This window comes from Chiloscyllium plagiosum, chromosome 39 (genome assembly GCF_004010195.1).
Source record: "Chiloscyllium plagiosum isolate BGI_BamShark_2017 chromosome 39, ASM401019v2, whole genome shotgun sequence".
Classification (NCBI taxonomy): Eukaryota; Metazoa; Chordata; class Chondrichthyes; order Orectolobiformes; family Hemiscylliidae; genus Chiloscyllium; species Chiloscyllium plagiosum.
In genome coordinates, this window is record NC_057748.1 from 9,743,457 (window position 1) to 9,767,249 (window position 23,793).

Consider the following 23,793-nt stretch of genomic DNA (forward strand, 5'->3'; position numbering starts at 1 on the left):
GTTGGGATATCTGCTCGGCATGGACGTGTTGGACCGAAGGGTCTATTTCCATGCTGTACATCTCTATGACTCTATTAGAAGAAAATTGTACTCTGGCTGTAGGGATCTAGAATTCATTGCTGGAAATGATGCAGTAGGCTGAAACCCTCATTGCAATTTAAAACAAAAGCTTGCCAGTCTGTTTGCATATTGTAACCAATGGGATTGTGGGCCAACAGTGGGAAGTGAGATTAGAAGGTGGGATGGCTCTTTTGACCAATGTAGGCATGGTGAACCAAATGACCTCCTGACCTGTAACTCTCAGTTTCTGGAATGATTTAAATCCCACATTTTGCATTCACTTCTGTGTAAGATGGGAATTGCTTTAAACGAATGTCCCTTGGACTACCCCTGTCCCTTTTATTGTGTCAGAACATGATCAGGGTGCAATGCTTTTGATCAGTCCTGTTAGCTCTAACTCGGTGTGACAGCCTTCCTACTGAGCAGCCAACAGACTTGGTCTGTTTGCATTGCTATGGCTGTCGCTTCCCTTGGCTGAGCACTCTCTGCCAAGTAACTCGTTCTCTTTGCTGTTTGAAGATGACCCAGAGAAGGCAACTAGCTGGTGGAGAGTTTGTGGTCAGTCTCTTGTGGTCACCCTGGATGGAGAGTAACACAGTTCCAAACTGTTGCTTCAACCATTTAAATTCTCAAGCAAATGAGCTGTCTTCCTGTCTCCAAATGCACTCAGCAGTTAATGATGCCTGGGTATAAACACAGGCGGCATCCAGGAAGCTTAATGAATATTAATTTCAGAAATGCCAAGCTTGTTTTCCTGTACGAGTTTAAATCTCATCCAAAAGTTGAGGTTTACAAAAGATTTAAAGTCAGCTTTAAATTGCAGGCTGTCTTGTTTTAACATCAGGTACCCCTGTTTGCTGACACACAAGTTGATTCGCGCACGCGTTCAAATATGGTTAAATCGACTGTGTGCTGTGGCTCAAGGCCACACAGAGTAGGAAAGACCCTAAACCAGTGCCAACTTAGTTGATTCGCAATAGGAGAGGTGAGGTTGGTGGAGCGGGTACTGTAATAACAGTCAATGCCTTTAGCCTCGGAAAAGCAAAATAATTAGCGTGGTTTACTGATCACTATCCTCTTGAATAAAGTGTGCGATTGTGCACGTCTCACTGGGTCCATAACTGAGAGTACCGTAAGTTCCAAATCCCGAGTGTCTCTTTACCAGTTATCTGTTTGGCTAATAGAGAATTGAAGTGAAATTGTTCACTTGAAGAGCAGTAGAATATATAATTTAAGATTTGAGCTGCGTATTTGGATCTTGCTCTTTAAATGTGACCCATTAGATGTCATATTTAATGTGTGTTTCTACTTTGGATTCTTCTTGCACAGTCTCATAAGGTGTAGGCTTACCCCAGGTTGTGATGGATCTGATAAAGTGTGTCAGCCTTCCCTGCTCATCTCCTTTGCTTGATGGGTGACTCATACTTTGCCCAAGTGGCCATTTTTTGTTTGAACCAAGTTAGATTTTGGCAAAGACTGCACTGTGAAAATATTTAGCCCACTTTTGATCAATATCTTAGTTGACGCCAATGAGCATGCATTCTGCCTTGATATCAAAGGTACTGACTGATTTTTATGTTTTTTTCCCCAATATCTCTGACACAAGATAGGTCACTTGCAGCTTTCACTGATTGACATAGAACCTTGGGTGAGATAAACTAACTGAGCTCAGGAGCAAGTCTGCTTAATCAAGCTGAATTTGCCAAAGTTTTGGGGACTATTTGGGGAACATGTGGGTAACACTTGAGCTTTTGTGTCTCCTCCCCTCCTGTAATGATACTCCTCTGTGCACGTGTGTTTTGTTTTTTGTTGAGGCTGAATGACGGACAGCAGCTATTCCCACTGTGCTGGGTAAAAATATACATCAGACTCAAGAAGGCTATCATTAAGCTGCTACCTGAGCCCATTGCATCCTTCCTACTTTCAGAATCTCTAACGCTGCCTTTGCACATCTCATTGGCATCTCAGCCTTGTGCACTGAGAAGTAATTAGACAATGCCTGTCCCTTGACTGTCTCCAGCGAACCGTACTAAAAAGCCCGAGTTTGGAATATGCATTTTATCTGTCCAAACTCCAGTCAATAAAGTTGCTTTGTATTCTTTGACTCAGTTCTGTGAAATAACTGATTTAGATCTGTGACAAACTATATTACAGTGCTGTTTGACTGTGACTGACATTGCATCCAAAAATCCCCCACATTTTGTGCGACAGAAGGGGCAGCCTGGTCCATCATCAATCCGGCCTTCCTACTATTGACTCTATCTATACTTCCCACTGGCTCAGGAAAGCAACCAACATAATCAAAGACCGCTCCTTCCCCAGCTATACTCTCTTCCGCTGTCTTCCATCAGACAGAAGGCACAAACATTTGAAAACATGTACCAAATGATTCATGAACAGGTTCTTCCCTGCTGTTATCAGACTTATGCACCTCATACATTAGAGTTGATCTTTCTCTGCACCTCCTCTATAACTGTAATGCTATATTCTCCATTGTGTTCTAATACCCTGATGTACTTGTGTAAGGTATGATTTGTCTGCATAGCACACAGTACAACACCTTTCGCTGTATCTCAGTATTTGTGACAATAATAAATTATTTGGCCCGTCATGCCGGCATTAACTCTCCAAATAAGCATTATGACTTGGTGCCATTCCCCCGCCTTTTACCCACAATTTTCACATTGTTTTAATTTAAATGACTATCTAATGCTTTCTTGAATACCTCCATTGAACCTGCCTCTATCACAGGAGAAAGTGAGGCTGCAAATGCTGGAGAGGCAGAGTCGAAAATGTGGAAAAGCAAAGCAGGTCAGGCAGCATCCGAGGAACAGAAGAGTTGACGTTTTGGGCATAAGCTCTTCCTGATGAAGGGCTAATGTCCAAAACATCGACCCTCCTGCTCCTCAGATGCTGCCTTACCTGCTGTGCTTTTCCTGTGCCACACTTTTCAACTCTGCCTCTGCCCACAATCGGGCTGTGTTTCCAGACCCGAACCATTTGTTGTGTGAGAAATTTTTATCTCACCTCAGATTTGCTGTTTTGTAAATCACTTTCAACCCGTGCCCTCTTGATTGTTGTATGATTGGGAGCAGCTTTTCGCTTTCAATCAGGACCTCCCATGATTTTCAAAACTTCTGACAGATGTCTTCTTAGCTGTCTCCTTTTCAAGGAGGACACTCCAAACCCCTCCGATCTATCATCTTAACTGAAGTTTCTCATTTCATGGAACCATTCTTGCCAAATCTCTTCTGCCCTTCCTCCAATGTGTTCGCACCTTTTTATATATTGCAGCATCTAAACTGCACACAGTACTTCAGCTTAAGTCTGACAAATAACTTATACAAGTTAAGCATCATCTCTTTGCTGTCGTACGTTATGCCTTTATTAATAAAACCTAGGGTCATGTCTGTTTTATTTACTGTTCTCCACCTGACCTGCCATCTTCAATGATTGCTTGTCTTTCTGACTCTCTCTCTGTTTTTTCTGCTTTATAGGTTAATACGAGAGGAAAGATTGACAGGAAAACATGCCAATTGTTAATTTTATGTCTCTTTTTTTCCTTTATAGTTGTACAAAGTCCTTCCTCTGGACCCAGCGCCACCATTAAAAGTGAGGAATAAATTAGTCAGAACTCATTAAACTGGAGAGAAAGCAACAACAACTGAATTCCACAAGGGGTTATCCAGCTGGTTGCGGGTGGGTGGGGAAACGGGACAAATCTTATCCAGCTATTTAAAGGGGTATTTTGTTAAGATTATACTCATGTAATTGGGGCGGTACGGTGGCTCAGTGGTTAGCACTGTTGCCTTACAGCACCAGGGTCCCAGGTTCGGTTCCAGCTTCGGGCAACTGTCTGTGTGGAGTTTGCACATTCTCCCCATGTCTGTGTGGGTTTCCTCCAGTTTCATCCCACAGTCCAAAGATGTGCAGGTCAGGTGAATTGGCCATGCTAAATTGCCCGTAGTATTAGGTGCATTAGTCAGAGGCAAATGGGTCTGGGTGGGTTACTGTTAAGAGGGTCGGTGTGGGCTGGTTGGGCCGAAGGGCCTGTTTCCACACTGTAGGAAATCTGATCAAAAAACTATCATGACTTCAGAAACAAAGGATGGTGTTCTAGTTGTCTCAATCAAGATGAATTCATCAAATAGAATTGTGTGTTACAGTTGCACCTTGTTTCAATACTGGCATCAGAAATGGGCACCATCCAAGATGGAGGTGGCTTAATGCTGTGTTGGCTTTTGCTGCATATGACAAGGTCAAACGGGGTTATTCTGTATAACTTGCACAATAGTCATTCAAGGAAGTACCAGAGTATATTGAGTTAATATAAGGTGATTGTATTGTAATATTGACTGATAAGGATGGTAGTGTTCATTGTGGACTGTGTATTTGAAAGGTGAATACTGTCAACTTGCATTGCCATTGTCAGAAAGTGAAAAAACAGTTTCTCTGACTTGAAAATACACCATTTTGAATCTCTTGTGCTGACATCAAATGAGTTCTCTAGGGGATGCAAAGATCTGATGATTAAGCCTGGGCCTTAGAGCTTATCCAGAAATGTATAGGCTGATTAAAGGAGGACTGACCCAAAGCATGCACACAACTTAACTTTTCCCAGTTTAGGTAACTTCATTATCATGTGCCTCAGCTAGTACCACTCACCTTAAATCAGAAAGTGGTTGGTTCAAGGTCTTGAAAATGCACAATCCAGACTGAATGCAGTGCTGAGGGAGTGTTGCCTTGTTAATGGATTGTATTGTCGGATTAGGAATATCTCCAGTGGTGTCATTATTCCCCTCTAAAGCTTCAACCCCTAAAATATTAACTGGCAATTGATCATATTTGATATTTGTTGGACATCTGTAATCCTGGCAGCTGCTCTGACTCCTTTGAGAACTGGGCAAGTGCATATTTGTTACTTTAGTCGAAGCCTACTGTCAAAGCAGCGTTCTGAAACAAATCTCTGAATCTGGTGGGGTTTCCTCGAAAAAGATTAGAGATTGTCCATACTGACCCTTCTCTTCTCCCATTCCTCAACATGATTCTCCTGAATTAAGAGGGCACGTAATGATTTAAGAACTGTATCTTTTAAGGTTCTGTTGCTGCCTGTCACAAACATGCAGTGGTCACTGTTTGCATTGTAAACAAGCACCTTTAAGCGTATTTCTTAAATGAAGCTCAAAGCTTGAGTGACAGTTTCTGGCAGAGCTAACTCAGGCAAATTTGTGTGGGATGCACCAGCTGAAATATTAGCCATGGTGACAGTCAGCAGTATTTATGTGAACAGTGAGTAAGATAAAGACAAATGAGCATTGCCTTCAGATGATTGTTAGGAAAGGATCTTCTTATGGTTCTGTGATGCAGGTTTATTGCTGTATTTCTTAGGAGCAACATTTGGCCCTTTGAACTTGCTCTACCATTCTCTAAGGTGGTAACTGGTCTGGTTGTGCTCCCCCTTACATTTTCCTGTCTGCACTCCATACTTTGTGTAGCAAAGATTTGAATAAATTTAAAATCCCAGCCTCCCCTGTCTTGTGGGGAAGAGAATTCCACGCACTACACCACGTTCCCCCTCCTTTTTGCAGTCACTTCACAGATCTCCGTGCACACCAGTGACTCCCGGAACTGGAAGTCAGTTTGTCAACACGCCTATCGGCATGCACGGATCCTCCAAACGGCTCAGAGGGAACATTGCCCCTCAGAGAAAATGATCCTCTCTGTTTTAAAAGAGAGTCCTCTTATTCTTTCTGAGATTTGCATTTTGTCCTGTCTCTGTACAGCTGATTGTCCGCGTCAGTCCCACCTTGGTGAAGCCTGCACAGTACCCCTGGTGCTGGCACTCGCTGGGGCAAAGAATGCAGCAGGTCCTGGACCTGAATTTAGTTTAGACACTGTCAACAAATCCAGGAGCAGAATGTGCCCTTCTGAACTTCGTTGTACGACCAGAAGGTCCAGACTGGGCTCACAGCAGGAAGAGCAGTGGCCAACTGTGTCCACATGAGCACCAGCAGCACTGAATTGCGATGACCTTCACTAGAGGAGGGAGGGGGTTTCTGCTCACACGCAGCAGGGAATGCCAGAAGCTGATTGAGATCTTCCTCCTAACTGAGATTGAGCAGTGTGCCAGGTTGTTTGGTGAACCTCATGGAAACTACACTGATTCTGGGGTGAGGTGAAGAGATACATAGATCGGGAGGTCACTGTTGATGTGCCCAGTCATGGTGCGATGACATTTCCTTATTCCATTACTGATTCCTGGCGCCTCTGGGCAGACGGCTGCCAATGGGCAGTGGTCAGCTGAATTCCTTGGGTGCCATTTGCTGAACCCAGTAGACTTTGGGGGAGGGAGGGTGTTGGGGGCGGAGAGACAAAAGCAACGCAAACTAGTGATGGGTTTTTTAAAGTTTTTTTTTAATAACAGGCTTAAACAATTCAGAACAAGTTCTATTTTTTCAGTTTTGCAGCAGTTTAAAAGCAGATGTTAAATGCAAATATCTTGTCCTCTGTGTACAGTGCAGTCCTTTCAAATGTGAGTTAATTTAACACTCGTGTTGTGCTGTCTGATTCGTGTGAAATATTTTGTCCGTGTTTAGTGGTGGTATTAATGTGTGCCAGTGTAAAGAATTTTGTTTTATATTAAACTTTGGAACAAAATGTTGCTGCTTGTGCTTTAATCCCAAATATTTTGTCCACATTGCCTTTAGGGGAGCTCCCCATTTTCTTTTGATGTAAGTAATGCATAAGGTCTTAATCAGGTCTGTTCTCCCAGTTGCAATGGATGACTTGTACCCGTTCATTCTTTCCCTTTCCTACACTCCCCATGTTGGTTGTTTGTCTGTCTTTTCTCCCGTTCTCATTTCCCAGAGTTGGACCATGGATTTTCATTGGATTAGTCCACACTTCTGGTTAAAGTGCTGCTGCTGGGGTTTACCATTTGCAGGATGGGGGGACTCTTTCCCCCTCTTACTCCCAACCATCAGGTGTATTGGAAGGATTTACAGGCTGACAGTCAACTGGCTTGGCCTGGTTATGTGTGCACCTTCCACAGCCAACAGGTTCCAGCATGGGACTTGCAGACCCAGAACCTGTGGTCCAGGAGGAGGAGGAGGAATGTCGCCCACTGTACCAAAAGACCTCGTTGCTAGTAATGAATTATAATGTCTTAATTGGATTATGCCCCCTTCTGTCTCAACCCAGCTTCATGAGTAACTCTGCAGTCACTGAATATATTCAAGGTAGGTAGATTTTAAAGGCATGAGCGGGTATGGGGAGGTGGGAATATGACCTTGAGAGAGAAAGTTAGCCATGAACACACTGAACAGCAGAGTAAGCTTGATTGGCCAAATGGCTTACAGCTACTCCTAAATTCCTATGTTTCTGGGAACGGCAACCCTCAGTCTGACAGTGAGAGAAATTCGTACATGTTATGTTTGTTGTGTAATATATACCCATTTCTATCCACGAGCTGTTTTTTTCCCTCTTAATAGGGGAAGGCAGTGGCCTAATTGTATTATCACTAGACTACTAATCCAGAGACTAGAGTAATGATCTTGAGATGCCATTCAAATCCACCATTGCAGATGGTTGAATTCGAATTCAATTAAAAACTTGGAATTAATGTTGGACTAATGATGGCCATGAAATTAATGTCAATTGTTGTTGTGGAGAGTGAGGGAGACCCATCTGGTTATGGAAGGAAACTACCATCCTTACCTGGTCTGGCCTACATGTGACTCCAGACTCACAGCAATCTGGCTGACTCTCAGTTGCTGTCTAGGTAATTACGGATGGGCAATAAATGCTGACCTAGCCAGAGATGCCCACATCCTATGAATACATTTTTTAAAAATCCCCCTTCTGTCCATGTATATAAATTACATTTGGTAATTAAAACATAACCTGCACTCCCGATCGATGCATGATGCAGTGCACTATGTAAGCCCCCCGTAGTAAAAACCATCTCATGTCGGTGTCTGTCCTCCACAAAAGCATATCATGCTTTCATCCGCTTCTCTTTCTAAACTGTCCATTACAGAGAAAGTAGAGGTTAGTTACTCCTCCTCATTGGTTCTACTGAAACTAAAGTATGTTAATTTTGTGGAATCTCCTGGCGTGAATATGACATAACTGCAGGATTGATATCAAAATTCAACTGGTTGACTCCTACCATGATGGCTGATTCTAGTCTATGTCTCTGTCCTCTTGACATAAATCGTTCACATTCAGTGAATGGCATTACTTAAATTGTATCAACCACCCGTGGAACTTTGCTGCATATGAACAGCTGAGATCATTGATAGTGAAAAGGAAAATGTTTTAACCACTTCAAGAATGTTAAGGCAGTTTGACAGACTTGTAAAGGTGCCTGTTATCCTGTTGGCTTTATTTTCAATTTTTAAAAACAAATAAATGGCCCTCAGTCCTAGCCATTGTAACACAGGAGGCTATCCGCCTCATTGGGTCTCTCCTTGTGTTCAGCAAGCCTCAAACGTATCTATAGTTCCTGTGCGGAGGGTAACCAGGAAAAACTGCGTTGATCTAGTCTGACCACAAAACAATCCGATTTCAAGATGACAGTTCAAATTGAAGCCCCATAAATGATCCCTTGCAATGTGAAGAAGAGTAGATTTTCTGCTGTTCTATTCCATATTTAGCCCTTCATCAGCATCTGTTTCATGTCGCAGTTTGAGAGAACTTGCTGTGCCAAAGATGCCTGCCACTGTTTCCTATATTATACAAACACTTCAAAAAAGTACTTAATTTGCTGCAGATTGCTTTGGGATGTTACCAGTCAGCCAAACAGAGATGTCTTTTGGATAGGCTTTCCGCAAGAAGCTTAATCGGTCAAGAAGTCCTTCACCGAACTCAAGCTGAAACTCCGTGTAGACAAGCTCATGGTAGCGTTTGAGGGGATCCTGGGTATCTTGTCCATCAGCTTCGAGGAGACCTTCCGCCGAAAGGTTGACAGCACTCCACTGGTTGCCATCTCCCGGTAAAGTAAATTGAAGACGCCCACCGTCTCCTCATAGCTGTCTCGGGCTGAGATCTCAAAGAAAGGGCACTTGAGTGCCTGGGCGATGCCATCGCCCTCCTCCGTGGTCACCATCCGGTCGTACTCGAGGTCCTTCTTGTTGGCGACGATGACCACAGGGGGCGGGGCATCGCTGTGACCCCGCTTCAAGCTGGAGTGGACGTGGCTGATCAAGAACCTCAGTCGGAGAACCTCATCAAAGCTACACCGGTCTGTCACTGAGTAGGCGATGATGAAACCCTCTGCCCACTTGATCTTTTCCTCGATTAACATCGCATCTTCTTCCTTTGGTGGAGGGAAGAAAAGTTATTTATTCCCTTTCTTGTGCAATATGTGAGAGATTCAGTAGCAGGTTATCATATCAGGTCACTATTTTAATACTGTTTCTGGGAGCTTGCTATGATATGTTTCCAACATTACAAGTGACTTTGCTACAAAACACTTTGGAAAGTCCTGAGTTGCTTCATAAATAGAAGTTCTTTCATTGGCTGCAACCTCTCCATATGCTCACCAGTGAACGCTCCAATTGAATGGCCGTGAACCCCTTGTTTTTCTTGCATCCCCAGCCCAAGCTGTATTTTTATTTTGTCTGGTTAACTGACTCTCAGTTGCTGTCTAGACTGGGCCTCCACTGCCCTCTGGTGCAGAGCATTCCACACAGCCACCACTTTCCTCCCTTTTACATCTGTCTTTTAGTCCCATTTTACATCTCTATCGCCATTAACACCACAGTAATAATGAGGTCAGCCAGGTGGAACTCAGAACAAGTTTTCCCTGATTGGGGTTGTTAAATGGTCCAATCAGGAAATCCTGGCTGACATAAGAACAGGAGTGTCAGAGGTTCTGTTCACTCTGAGAGCTGGCTCTGAGAGATGTGGATCAATGTCAAGGACTCTCCACATGGAAATAAAGGCTGACAGGATACTGGCCTCTCTGGAGAACCAGAGGACACAGCTTAAAAATATGGGGTAGACCATTTAGGACAGAGATGAGGAGAAACTTCTTCACCCAGAAAGTGGTGGCTGTGTGGAATGCTCTGCCCCAGAGGGCAGTGGAGGCCCAGTCTCTGGATTCATTTAAGAAAGAGTTGGATAGAGCTCTCAAGGATTGTGGAATCAAGGGTTATGGAGATAAGGCAGGAACAGGATACTGATTAAGGATGATCAGCCATGATCATATTGAATGGTGGTGCAGGCTCGAAGGGCAGAATGGCCTACTCCTGCACCTATTGTCTATTGAGTTATTTCAAACACTCCCTTTGTCTTTTTCTCTGGGCCTCCTCCCCATCTGTTCCACTCGCTCCTCCTTCGCTTCTGGCAATAGCATAAAAACTCCCGTTTTATCAGCCCTTTCAGTTCTGAAGAAGTCACATTGCATTTGAAGCATCAACTCTGTTTCTCTTTCCCCAGACCTGCTGAGCTTCTCCCACACTTTCTGCTTTTGTTTTAGATTTCCAGCAGCTGCAGTATTTTGCTTTTATTTGAATACTCTTTGAAACTTCCAGTTTGTGGAGGTAATCACCCTTGTTCGTAATGACCCCGTGATTACGTTACCTGGCCTGCAGTATCGAGAACTTCAAACTGCACACATTCCCCATCCACCGAGGACACATGTCTGTATATTGTTTCTGTGAATGAGCGAAAATGTTGGTTATAGTTTGGACATTACTGGACATCTTCAATTGCATTTCTATACTATTGGCAATCATACCTGTGGCTGCCTGGACCCCGTGCTCCAATATTTCCTCTTTAAACCTGTTCACTTCTAAATCTCTGTCTTACAAGTCAGAGTCATAGAGATGTACAGCATGGAAACAGACCCTCCGGTCCAACCCGTCCATGCCGACCAGATATCCCAACCCAACCTAGTCCCACCTGCCAGCACCCAGCCCATATCCCTCCAAACCCTTCCTATTCATATACCCATCATTTGGGATACTTGGCTTTATTAGTCAAGAGTCGAAGAGTGTTGTGTTGGAAAAGCACAGGCAGCATCCGAGGAGCAGGAGAATCAATGTTTCGAGCATAAGCCCTTCATCATGAATGAGGCCTGTGGCCCGAGGGGGCTGAGAGATAAATGGGAGGGGGGATGGAGCTGGGGGTAAGGTAGCTGGAAATGCGATAGGTTATTGAACGTGAGGGGTGAAGTTGATAGGTCGGAGGGGAGAGTGAAGTGGATAGATGGGAAGGAGGATGGACAGGTAGGACAGTTCAAGAGGACAGTGCCGAGTTGGAAGCTTTGATCTGGAATAAGGTGGGAGATGGGGAAATGAGGAAACTGGTGAAATCCACATTGATTCTGTGTGGTTGGAGGGTCCCAAGGCGGAAGATGAGGTGTTCTTCCTCCAGGTGTCGGGTCGTTAGGGTTTGGCGGTGGAGGAGGCCCAGAACTTGCAAGTCCCTGGGGGGTGGAGTTAAAGTGTTCGGCCACAGGGCGGTGGGTGCGGGTGTCCCAGAGACGTTCTGTGAAACGTTCTGCAAGATGGCCTCCTGACTCCCTGATGTAGAGGAGACCACATCGGGAGCAAAAGACACAGTAGATGACGTGTGGAACTGCAGGTAAATCTATGTTGGACGTTGAAGAATCCTTTGGGGCCTTGGATGGAGGTAAGGGGGGAGGTGTGGCCGTTGGTTTTACAATTCCTGCGGTGCAGTGGCAGAGGAAGGTGCTAGGAGTGAAGGGTGGGTTGGTGGAGGGCATGAACCTAACAAGGGAATCACAGAGGGAATGGTCTCTCCGGAATGCAGATGCGGTGGAGAGGGAAATATATCCCTGGTGGTGGGGTCTGTTTGTAGGTGGCAAAAATGGCGGAGGAGGATGCGATGTATCTGGAGGTTGGTGTGGTGGAAGGTGAGGACCGGGGGTGTACTGTCCTTGTTATGATTGGAGGGGTGGGGTTCAAGGGTGGAGGTGCAGGAAGTGGAGGAGATGTGCAGGAGGGCATCGGCGACCATGTGGGAGGGGCAATTGCAGTGTTTGAAGAAGGAGGCCATCTGGGGTGTGTGGGAAGTGGAGTAGATGCGCTGGAGGGCATCATCTGCAGGTCTATAGATAGTGATGGTAAAGGCTCTGTGAATCTCTTCATTGTGTGGCTGACCAGGAATCTCCCACTCTTCCTGCCTGTCAGTGGTGTGTACCTTATTAGTCAAGGCATTGAATACAAGATCAAGGTGATTATGATGGAGCTGTATATAATGTGTGCAGTTCTAATTGCCACATTTTGGGATGGAGAGGGTGCAAGAGAGATTTACTAGAATGTTACTTGGGTTGGAGTGATTCCGCTGTGAAAAGCAACGAGATAGTTCTGAGGAAGGGTCACCAGATCCAAAACGTTAACTCTGATTTGTCTTTATAGAAGCTGCTGAGCTTTTCCAGCAGGTTCTGTTTTCGGTTGTAGATGAGCTGAGGCTGTTTCCCTTCTAACAGAGCAGGTTGGGGCTTTGGGGGGATCTGAATGAAGTGTGTAAAGTTCTGAGGGGCACACAGTAAACAGAACAAGACCCTTTTTTCCTTCGTAGTAGGATCAATAACTGGGGGGGCAGCGTTTTAAGGAATTAGAAGGAATGTGAGGGAAAATAAGTGAATTCACAGGGTTACAGATATGTAGAAATATTGCTCTCAGGGTGGTAATGGTGGGAACCCTCAAGACATTTAATAACTATTTAAATGACCACTTGAAACACCACAACATGGAAGGCAATGAGCCACGTGCTGGAAAATGGGTTTTGAATAGATGGACATTTGATGAATGGTGTGGACATGACAGCCTAAAAGGCCTTTTCCCATCCTGTAAAAACTGAGTCACTCCTTAAAACCTACTTGTTATGAGATATTAAGCTGTTTCATTACATGCTGGTGGTGTGTTACAGTTCACTGAGGGACTCTGGGTTTCATGGGTGGAACCATGCATGTTTTACAGGCATGATGTAGGCTGCAGCTACAGATATTGACAGTAGAGGCTCTGTCAATCTCTGCATTGTGTGGTTGACCAGGAATCTCTTCCCAGTCCTTCTACCTGTCAATGGTGTTTACCAAAGGCTGAGGGGTGACCTTATAGAAGTTTATAAAATCATAAGGGTAAATAGACAACGCCTTTTCCCTGGGGTGGAACTAGAAGGCACAGGTTTAGGGTGAGAGGGAAAAAGTATAAAATAGACTTAAGGGGCTACTTTTTCATGCAGAGGGTGGTGCGTGTGTGGAATGGGTTGCTCGAGGCAGTGGTGGAGGCTGGTACAGTTGCAACATTTAAAAGGCATCTGGATGGGAGTATGAATAGGAGGGGTTTGGAGGGATATGGACCGAGTGCTGGCGGGTGGGATATCTGGTCGGCGTGGACGGGTTGGACCAAAGGGTCTGTTCCCGTGCTGTACATTTCTGTGACACTGACTCCCTGAAAAGGATTAGCACGCAATCGTATTATGATCGCATGCTCTTCAGACATCAATTCCTGGAGTGGGATTTGAGCTGGAACATCTGCCTCAGGGACACTATCCTCTGCACTAAATGATCCCATCATATTTAATTAAAGGTGTTTTTTTATTTCAAACATATACTTTATTCATAAAAACTACAAATACATACATGGTCACTAAAGCACTTCAGGTCTGTGCAGTAGTATATGGGGCGGCATGGTGGCTCAGTGGTTAGCATTGCTATCTCACAGTGCCAGTTCCAGGTTCATTCCAGCTTCGGGCAACTGCCTGTGTGAAGTTTGTATGTTTTCCTCCGGGTGCTCCAGTTTCCTCCCACAACCCAAAATGTAGAGTAAATGTAGAGTAATAGGGTAGGGGAGTGGGCCTAGGTGGGATACTGTTCGGAGGGTCGGTGTGGACTTGCTGGGCTGAAGGGCATGTTTCCACACTGTAGGGATTCTATGAAAAAACAAAGAAAGAATCTGACTCCAACAAACAAACTAAAGGCATTTCTTACTTGTATATATACATGCATTTGAGACACTGGGTAGGGGTTGGGGTCCAATAACTGAATGGACCCCATTTAAGTTTGGCAGAAGACCTCAGACAGTGGTCTTTCCCCACTGCACCTTGGCAGCAGCTGCCCCAAGATTTAGTACATCCCTCAGCACATACTCCTGGACCTTGGGGTGTACAGGTGCTTGATAAGTGCAAGTTATTGTGATGCAGAAAGCTTACTCAAGTGGTGAGTACTGAGGTAGAAATACAGCATGTGTTGTACCATTTTATATGCTTTAGAGTCCCTGCTGAGAGCTCTATTGTTTGGAGGCATCTCCTGACTGCAGTGCTGAATTTCACTCCTGCCCGTGAAGCTTCAGATTTCAGCATGTGGGTGAGACATTGACAACTCCAATCTCTTGTTTCTCACATGCTGGAACAAGCTGTGTATGGGTGTGAGACATTCCGGCTGTTATCGGTTTGTTCTGCAGTGATGGACACACACACACACATGCCGCATATCAGCGAGATCATTTGGGCTGTTGGCAGAATGCGATAGAATGTCCAATTCGGCTAGGTATTTATATTAACTACAAATCCCAACAAATACACAGAGCAGCATAGAGTCATAGAGATGTACAGCATGGAAACAGACCCTTTGGTCCAACCCGTCCATGCTGACCAGATATCCCAACCCAATCTAGTTCCATCTGCCAGCACCCGTCCTATATCCCTCCAAACCCTTCCTATTCATATACCCATCCAAATGCCTCTTAAATGCAATTGTACCAGCCTCTACCACTTCCTCTGCCAGCTCATTCCATACACGTACCACCCTCTGTGTGAAAACGTTGCCCCTTAGGTCTCTTTTATATCTTTCCCTGCTCACCCTAAACCTTTTCTCTCTAGTTCTGGACTCCCCGACCCTAGGGAAAAGACTTTGCCTATTTACCCTATCCATGCCCCTCATGATTTTGTAAACCTCTGAAAGGTCACCCCTCAGCCTCCGATGCTCCAGGGAAAACAGCCCCAGCCTGTTCAGCCTCTCCCTGTAGCTCAAATCCTCCAACCCTGGCAACATCCTTGTAAATCTTTTCTGAACCCTTTCAAGTTTCACAACATTTTTAACTGTAATGTTGTAAATACCCTTTCAGCAAACATACAGTAGCGTGCACACACCCCACTCACTTGGAGGGATCCCTTTCAGGAGCCACTCTGCTCATACTCACCCAAAGTGGGATCATACTCTCCGATGAATCTTTTAGTTATGAACCGTACGGTGATTGCTGGAAAAGCAAAGGTGTGAGAGTTAGATGTGAAGTGGAAAACTCTGCCAACTGGTCCTGATCTGTACTTCAACATTGTTTAAACATCAATAGTCAGTGGATGCTCTGTCAGCTTCCAGCACTGAGACAGGCCGCTCACCCCAAAAGTTCCATGCTGGTCTCCTCCCATCCCTCTTCATCCAATCTGATCAACAATTTACATCGTGTGATCATAAGAAATAGGAATTGGAGTCAACCATTCAGCCCCTCCAGCTTACTACGCTGTCGTGGCTTATTTGATCATGGTCTTAGCCCCACTTTCCTAGCTGTGGCCCTAACCCTCAACTCCCTTGTCTATCAAAAATCTATCCAAATCAACCCTGAATGTATTCAATGATTAGTCTCCAGTGTTTTCTATGAGTGAGAGAGAATTCCCCAATGTCTGAAAGAAAAGTAGGTCTTTTTATCTCTGTCTTAAATGTGAGACTCTTAGTTTTGTACTGTGGCCCCAAATTCGAGATTCTTACTCGAGAGGAAACAACTACCAGCATTTACTCCTGTCAACTCCCCTCAGAATCGTACGTTGCAATTTTTCGAAACTGAGTGCAGGCCCATGTAGCTCAATCTTTTCTCATAATCGCATCCATTCCAGGCAGTGAGCCTTCTCTGAGCTGTTTCCAATGCCCTCCTATTCCTTTCTCTCTTCATCAAGCTTCCCCTTCAACATTTATCTCAGCTTTTCCCTGTAGCAGCAAGTCTCAGACAGGTAAAGATTGTTTTTTTTCTGAATTCTTATTTGGGTTTATGAGCATCTCTGTTAAATGTATAGCCCCATTACACACCTATTCTTCCCACTCGTTTATGTGGAAACATTTCTTACAGTCATAGAGACGTACAGCACGGAAACAGACCCTTTGGTCCGAGTCATCCGTGCCGACCAGATATCCTAAATTAATATAGTCCCATTTGCCAGCACTTGGCCCATATCCCTCTAAACTCTTCCTGTTCATATACCCATCCAGGTGCCTTTTAAATGTTGTAATTGTACCAGCCTCCACCACTTCCTCTGGCAGCTCATTCCATACACACACCACCCTCTGCGTGAAAAAGTTGCCCCTTAGGTCCCTTTTATATCTTTCCCATCTCACTCAAAACCTATGCCCTCTAGTTCTGGACTATTGCACTTCAGGGAAAAGACTTTGTCTATTTATCCTATCCATGCCCCTCATGATTTTATAAACCTCTATAAGGTCAACCCTCAGCCTCCGACACTCCAGGGAAAACAACCCCAGCCTATTCAGCCTCTCCCTATAGCTCAAATCCTCCAACCCCGACAACTTCTGCTGGGATCTGTTATAGTTTAGATCCATATGAGGCCACACTCATCTTTTTTCTGAAAACAAGAATCCTGTCCTGTTCAATCTTGAACTGAACATTAGAAAAACTGCAAGATGGACATACAACAAATACTTCTGAATCCCCAGCATCCCCACCCAATCGATATTAATGGTTAAGTCAATGCATTTTAGCTGTGATTTTAAGATGGATTTGCACTGTTTGGTCTTGTGTTTTGATACTAGTTGGTCAGGGTGATTTGACAGCAAGCCGCAAAATCACAAAATGATCACAGCGCAGGAAGAGACTATTCAATCCATCCTGTCTGCACCAGTTCTCCAATGACAATTCCCCTACCTTCACCTCGAAGCCCTGAACATTCTTCCATTTCACACAACAATCCAACACCCTCTTGAATGCCTTGATTGAATCTGTGTCCACCACATTCATGTGCAGCGTGTTACAGATCCTAACCATTCACTGCATGAAAAGGGCTTCTCCCTTGGCTCCATTGCTTCTTTTGCTAATCCACTTCAATATGTCCCCCCTCTTTCTCAATCCTTCCCCAGTGGAAACAGTTTATTGCCGAACGACACTGTTTATGAGACCGTAAGAAATAGCAACAGGAACAGGCCATTAGTCCCTGGAGCCTGTTTCACCAATCAGTAAGATCTTAGCTGATCCAACATTCCTCATGCTCACTTTCCTGTGTTTTTTCCTGTAACCCTTTATGATTTTGAATTCTTCTTTTTAAAAATCTTCTTTAGCGTTCACAGGCTCAATGGTCACTGGGTTTTTCTTGATTATTTTTCTTTAAGCTTGGCTTGCTGGCCTTTCTCTTTTACAAGTCATGATGCAGAGGAGCTGGTGTTGGATTGGGGGGGACAATGTTAAAAATCTAGGTTTGTTCAAAAATCATTTCAGTTGCACGACACTAATCTTTTGCTATAATTCTGTGTCTTGTGATCCTGCACCACAGCTACCTGATGAAGGAGCAGCGCTCCGAAAGCTAGTGCTTCCAAATAAACCTGTTGGACTATAACCTGGTGTTGTGTAATCCTTTACAAGCGACACAGAGCTCTTAAAGGACGTTCTCTTATTGTTTCTCTTACTTTGTCATTGGAAAAATGCAAATGGAATGAGTTGATAATTTTTTAAAAATATATTTAATTGTTAGGATAGAGGTGTCGCTGTCAAAACCCAACATTTATTGCCCATTCCTGGTTGCTCTGAATAATTCACTTGTCTACTTTAAAAACCAGTTGGGGTCAGTCATGTTGGTGTGTGGGTCTGAGGTCATATAAAATGCTAGACTGGAGTAAGGAATTCCTTCCCTGAAAGGCATTAGTGAACTGTTTGGAATTTTACATCAATGTTAGAATTACTTTTTACTGCTACCAGATTTTTAATTTGAATTCATATCTTTAAATTGTTATGGTGAGATTTGTGCACTCAGTTCTCATAGTTAATAGTCCAGAAGCTCAGTAAAATGAAGTTTGATGTTAAGTTTGATCTGATTTTTGCGATGTTTTTGCTGTGTTAAAGATACTATATAAATGCAAATATTTTCACGAACAGTTTGAACCAGGTGGTATTTGAGGTGCCAGTTAGTGTGAATGCACCACCTACCTCCCATCATAAATAATAAAAGGTTATTATTTATCCACTATGTTGAATAAAAAGTGTAATCAGAAACTTTGAAGCCAATCGGCATCCTCAATTTTCCTGCACTTATACTTCAAGCTGAGAACAAGGACATTGAACATAGAACAATACAGCACAGAACAGGCCCTTCGGCCCTCGATGTTGCACCGAACTGTGAACTATTCTCAGCTCGTCCCCCTACACTATCCCGTCATCATCCATGTTTAAATCTCCCTAATGTGGCTGAGAAATGAATCACTTTTTTAAAAATCTGAGATGGGGAAGAAGAAAAAGATGGTGGCTCAGTGGTTAGCACTGCTGCCTCACAGCACCAGGGACCCGGATTCAATTCCTGCCTTGGGCAACTGCTGGTGTGGAGTTTGTACATTCTCCCCGTGTCTGCGAGGGTTTCCTCCGGGTGCTCCGGTTTCCTCCCACAGTCCAAAGATGTGCAGGTCAGGTGAATTGGCCATGCTAAATTGCCTGTAGTGTTAGGCGCATTAGTTAAGGGAATGGGTCTGGGTGGGTTACTCTTCGGAGGGTTAGTGTGGACTGTTTGGGCCGAAGGGCCCGTTTCCACACTGTCGGTAATCTAAAATAAAACCTCAGAATAGGATTACCATCATTCCCACAGTCAGACCCACCGGATGAACGAGGTTTAGATAGGCTCAGGAGCTTGGAAGGAGTTTTGGTGTTTGGCTACCTGCAACGGGAAGCTAACTGCAGACTTTAATAACTAACCACTCCACAATGTTTCGTGAAGGACAGAAAGATGAACTGGGCAAGAGATAACAAAAAAGTTTAAATTGTCAGGAAGCAAATGAGCTCTGATCAGAAGTGATTTCAATCAATTATTTTTTAATCAATCTGTTTGACCATGTTATGACACATCTTGGCAGAGTCACGCAACATGGAAACAGACCCTTCGACCCAACTCGTCCATGCTGACCAGGTTTCCCAAACTAAACCAGTTCCATTTGCCTGTGTTTAGCCCATATCCCTCTAAATTCTTCCTATTCACGTACCTGTCCAAATGTGGTCTTGGGTTCAATTCCAACCTTGAGTGACTGTCTCTGTGGAGTTTGCAGATTCTCCCTGTGTCTGCGTGGGTTTCCTCCAGGTGCTCCGGTTTCCTCCCACAGTCCAAAGATGTGCAGGTTAGGTGAATTGGCCATGCTAGATTGCCCATAGTGTTAGGTGCATTAGTCAGGGGTAAATATGGGGTAGGGTAATGGGTCTGGGTGGGTTACTCTTCGGAGGGTCAGTGTGGACTTGTTGGGCTAAAGGGCCTGTTTCCATACTGTAGGGAATCTAATCTAATCTCTACCAATGTTGTATCTGTACTTGCATCTATCATTTCCTCTGACAGTTCATTCCACATGCAAACCACCCTCTGTTAAAAAAGTTGCCCCTCAGGTCCCTTTTAATCTTTCCCCTCTCGCCTAAAAATTATGATCCCTAGTTTTGAAGTCACCTACTCTGGGGAAAGGAGCTTTGCTACTCACCTTATCTATGCCCTTCATGATTATATAAACCTCTAATGAAAAAAGTCCCAATCTCTCTTATAACGCAAACCCTCCAGCCGTGGTAACATTCTTGGAAATCTTTTGTGCTCCCTTTCCAATTTAATAATATCCTTCCTATAGCAGGGTGACCAGAACTGTACACAGTACTCCAAGCGTGGCCTCACCAACACCCCATACAACTGCAACATGACATCCCAACTCCTATACTCAGTGCTCTGAGCAATGAAGGCAAACGTGTCAAATGTTGTCTTCACCACCCTGTCTCACTGCAAATACACTTTCGAGAAACTATGCACCTCACCCCTAAATCTCTCTATTAGTCAACATTCTCCAGGATCTACCATTAACTGTGTAAGTCCTGCCTTTGTTTGTCTTACCAACACCTCACATTTATCTAAATTAAACTCCATCTGCCACTCTGCAGCCCGCTGGCCCTGTTGATCAAGTCTTGCTGGGGGTCTGGAACACACTGCCTGGGAGAGTCGTTAAGGTGGGAAACCTCACAAACTTTAAAAAGCACTTGGATGAGCATTTGAGGAGTAGGCCACAGTGTACTTTTGGCAGTGAAGACTCGATGGGTTGAAGAGTCTCTTCTGTACCATATGATTCAATGGAACATGAACTTCGACCTTCTAGTCCAGAGATAGGGACACTGTTCCACCTGATGAAGGAGCAGCGCTCCGAAAGCTAGTGCTTCCAATTAAACCTGTTGGACTATAACCTGGTGTTGCGTGATTTTTAACCCAGTGTTATAGGGTTGAGTATGAATTATTTGACACTGAATAAACATGAATATACAGTTATACAGGGAGTCCCCTTCAACCCTGATCAATCATTGTGCAGGGGGATTAAACGTGCAGCGTTACAGGATAGAGCAGGGCCAATGGGACCCGATTGGATTCTGCAGAGGGCCAGCATGGATGGGCAGAAAGGCCTCCTCCTTTGTCGTAATGACCCTAATGTGCTGTGACAGCCGGAACTCGGTGTAACTCTAGCCCTCCTGAACAACCAATAATTCCAAACACTGCCTAGTCCTTGCCCTGCTAAATCACTGGGATTCCTGTTCAGTTTCTCTGCTGTGCAAGATGAAGCAACAGATCTGGATAGCCTCCGGAAGAAAAAAAAGAGAAATGAGTTTTGATTTTGTGCTCCTTACCAGTTTTCCCCACAGCCCCTTGGCCCAGAATGGCCACTCTCACCGTCCTGCAGCCGGCCAAGTGCTGAGCTCTCTTCAAAGGACGGGGCAGCTGGAAGTTGGAGTTCATGTTGGAGTCTCAGCTCCGGCTTCCAGCTGGGCTTTGGAGTAGAAGCGACTCTGGAGTTCCCAATCTCACAGAAGCTTGGATCCAGTCCTTGCCTAACTGCATTCCGCCCTCTGTGCTCCTGGTTAAAACGCAGAGAAGGCTTCTTCCCACAGTCAGAGAGTTGGAGATTTTCTGAAGTTCCTCTGTTTGGAGCTGAGAATCCAGCAACTTCTGTCTGACACAGATCCTTCAGTCCTGATTGTTTTCTGCTAGCTCCCCCCTACTCTCTCTCTCTCTCTCTCGGAGATGTGATGCTAAATAGTTTGGACCAAACACCTAACAATCAGTTCCACTCTAGTTACTGTCTTGACGTACGTTGTTTGCAGTTTCTACAGAGCTCCCGTGGGTCCTACTGCCCTCATGCAGCTCGGTGAGAACTGAAAAAAAAGACTTGCATTTATGTAGCGCCATCCCAACTGACGTTCATCTCCAAAGACTTTATAGTCATTCTTAAAATCTGACCCTTACTTCCAGATTCTCCCACAAGTGGAAACATCCATTCAGCACCCAACCAGTCAAGTCCCCTCTAGCTCCCCAAATGGACAGAGAAAATGTTTTAAGGCAGGACATTGGTTAGGCCACTGTTGGAATATTGCGTGCAATTCTAGTCTCCTTCCTATCGGAAAGATGTTGTGAAACTTGAAAGGATTCAGAAAAGATTTACAAGGATGTTGCCAGGGTTGGAGGATTTGAGCTATAGGGAGAGGCTAAACAGGCTGGGGCTGTTTTCCCTGGAGCGTCGGAGGCTCCAGGAGGCTTACAGAGGTTTACAAAATTATGAGGGGCATGGATAGGGTAAATAGGCAAAGTCTTTTCCCTGGGGTCGGGGAGTCCAGAACTAGAGAGCATAGGTTTAGGGTGAGAGGGGAAAGATATAAAAGTGAGCTATGGGGCAATGTTTTCATGCAGAGGGTGGTACGTGTATGGAATGAGCTGCCAGAGGATGTAGTAGAGGCTGGTACAATTACAGCATTTAAGAGGCATTTGAATGGGTATATGAATAAGACCATAAGACATAGGAGTGGAAGTAAGGCCATTCGGCCCATCGATCCACTCCGCCATTCAATCATGGCTGATGGGCATTTCAACTCCGCTTACCCGCATTCTCCCCGTAGCCCTTAATTCCTTGTGACATCAAGAATTTATCAATCTCTGCCTTAAAGAGTTTTAGCCTCCCAGCCTCCACTGCACTCCGCGGCAATGAATTCCACAGGCCCACCACTCTCTGGCTGAATAAATGTCTCCGCATTTCTGTTCTGAACTTACCCCCTCTAATTCTAAGGCTGTGTCCACGGGTCCTAGTCTCCTCACCTAACGGAAACAATTTCCTAACGTCCACCCTTTTCAAGCCATATATTATCTTGTAAGTTTCTATTAGATCTCCCCTTAATCTTCTAAACTCCAATGAATACAATCCCAGGATCCTCAGCTGTTCCTCGTATGTCAGACCTACCATTCCAGGGATCATTCGTGTGAATCTCCGCTGGACACGCTCCAGTGCCAGTATGTCCTTCCTGAGGTGTGGGGACCAAAACTGGACACAGTACTCCAAATGGGGCCTAACCAGAGCTTTATAAAGTCTCAGTAGCACAATGGTGCTTTTATATTCCAACCCTCTTGAGATAATTGACAACATTGCATTCGCTTTCTTAATCACGGACTCAACCTGCATGTTTACCTTTAGAGAATCCTCGACTAGCACTCCCAGATCCCTTTGTACTTTGGCTTTACGAATTTTCTCACCATTTAGAAAGTAGTCCATGCTTGTATTCTTTTTTCCGAAGTGCAAGACCTCGCATTTACTCACATTGAATTCCATCAGCCATTTCCTGGACCACTCTCCCAAACAGTCTAGATCCTTCTGCAGCCTCCCCACTTCCTCAGTACTACCTGCCTGTCCACCTAACTTTGTATCATCGGCAAACTTCGCTAGAATGCCCCCAGTCCCTTCATCCAGATCAAAGGAAGGGTTTGGAAGGATATGGGCCGGGTGCTAGCAGGTGGGACTAGATTGGGTTGGGATATATGGTTGGCGTGGACTGAAGGGTCTGTTTCCATGCTGTAAATCTCTACGACTCTATGACACTTAAGACCTCATTGCAAAAAGGGCACAAATTTACAAAGGGAAGGAGCCTGCACACACTGCACCATGAGCAGCAACCCATCCAACACGTAGACCCGAAACATTAGCTCACTCTCTCCCCACGGATGCTGCCCGACCTGCTGCGATTTCCAGCATTTTTTGTTTTCAAAACATCCAACAGGTTGAGGCACAGTCAGGGTAAACTTGCTGCAGAGAAGGATATCTGGTCAGCATGGACAAGTTGGACCAAAAGGTCTATTTCCGTGCTGTACATCTTTTTGACTCTAAGTTGTTATGTTCTGGTATGCACTGCCTGTAAGCGAAAGGAAGAAAATTCAATTAAAACTTATAAAGTAAGTGTCCCTCCACACCTCCCAACATCCCCGCTCTGTTCCAGAACCAGTTAGTTCCTCAAACATCAAGCAGCAAAGTATCAGAGAGGATAGAAAACAGCCATTCAGTTCATCAGGTTATAGTCCAACAGGTTTATTTGGAAGCACTGAAGGGGAACTGAAAATATACTGAGTATGGGAAATTTTGGAAGGAAATTCAGAAAGGACTGGTTTCAAAGCGATTGCACAGACATCTGTGAACTAAATGACTTGGAGGTGCTGGTGTTGGACTGGGGTGGA

At 44.7% G+C, this 23,793-nt stretch overlaps 2 protein-coding genes across 5 annotated transcripts in view; one reads left to right on the forward strand and one right to left on the reverse strand.

Annotated features, from left to right (window-relative positions):
• Nucleotides 1-3,908, forward strand: part of LOC122542211 (transportin-3-like) — a 61,134-nt gene extending 57,226 nt beyond the window's left edge. For all 4 annotated transcript variants that reach the window (XM_043679706.1, XM_043679705.1, XM_043679703.1 and 1 more), the window contains one exon: nucleotides 3,631-3,908. The gene's annotated coding sequence lies outside the window, so the exon portion shown is untranslated. The remainder of the gene's footprint in view (nucleotides 1-3,630) is intronic.
• A 2,943-nt stretch (nucleotides 3,909-6,851) lies between these two features.
• On the reverse strand, nucleotides 6,852-21,658 carry LOC122542212 (ras-related and estrogen-regulated growth inhibitor-like). The gene is made up of 4 exons (XM_043679708.1): nucleotides 20,931-21,658; nucleotides 15,234-15,290; nucleotides 10,648-10,721; nucleotides 6,852-9,379 (listed from the first exon to the last, which is right to left on the reverse strand). The coding sequence occupies exons 1-4, from the start codon at nucleotides 21,037-21,039 to the stop codon at nucleotides 8,900-8,902; spliced, it is 720 nt and encodes a 239-aa protein (XP_043535643.1). The 5' UTR covers nucleotides 21,040-21,658; the 3' UTR covers nucleotides 6,852-8,899.
• Nucleotides 21,659-23,793: the final 2,135 nt, after the last annotated feature.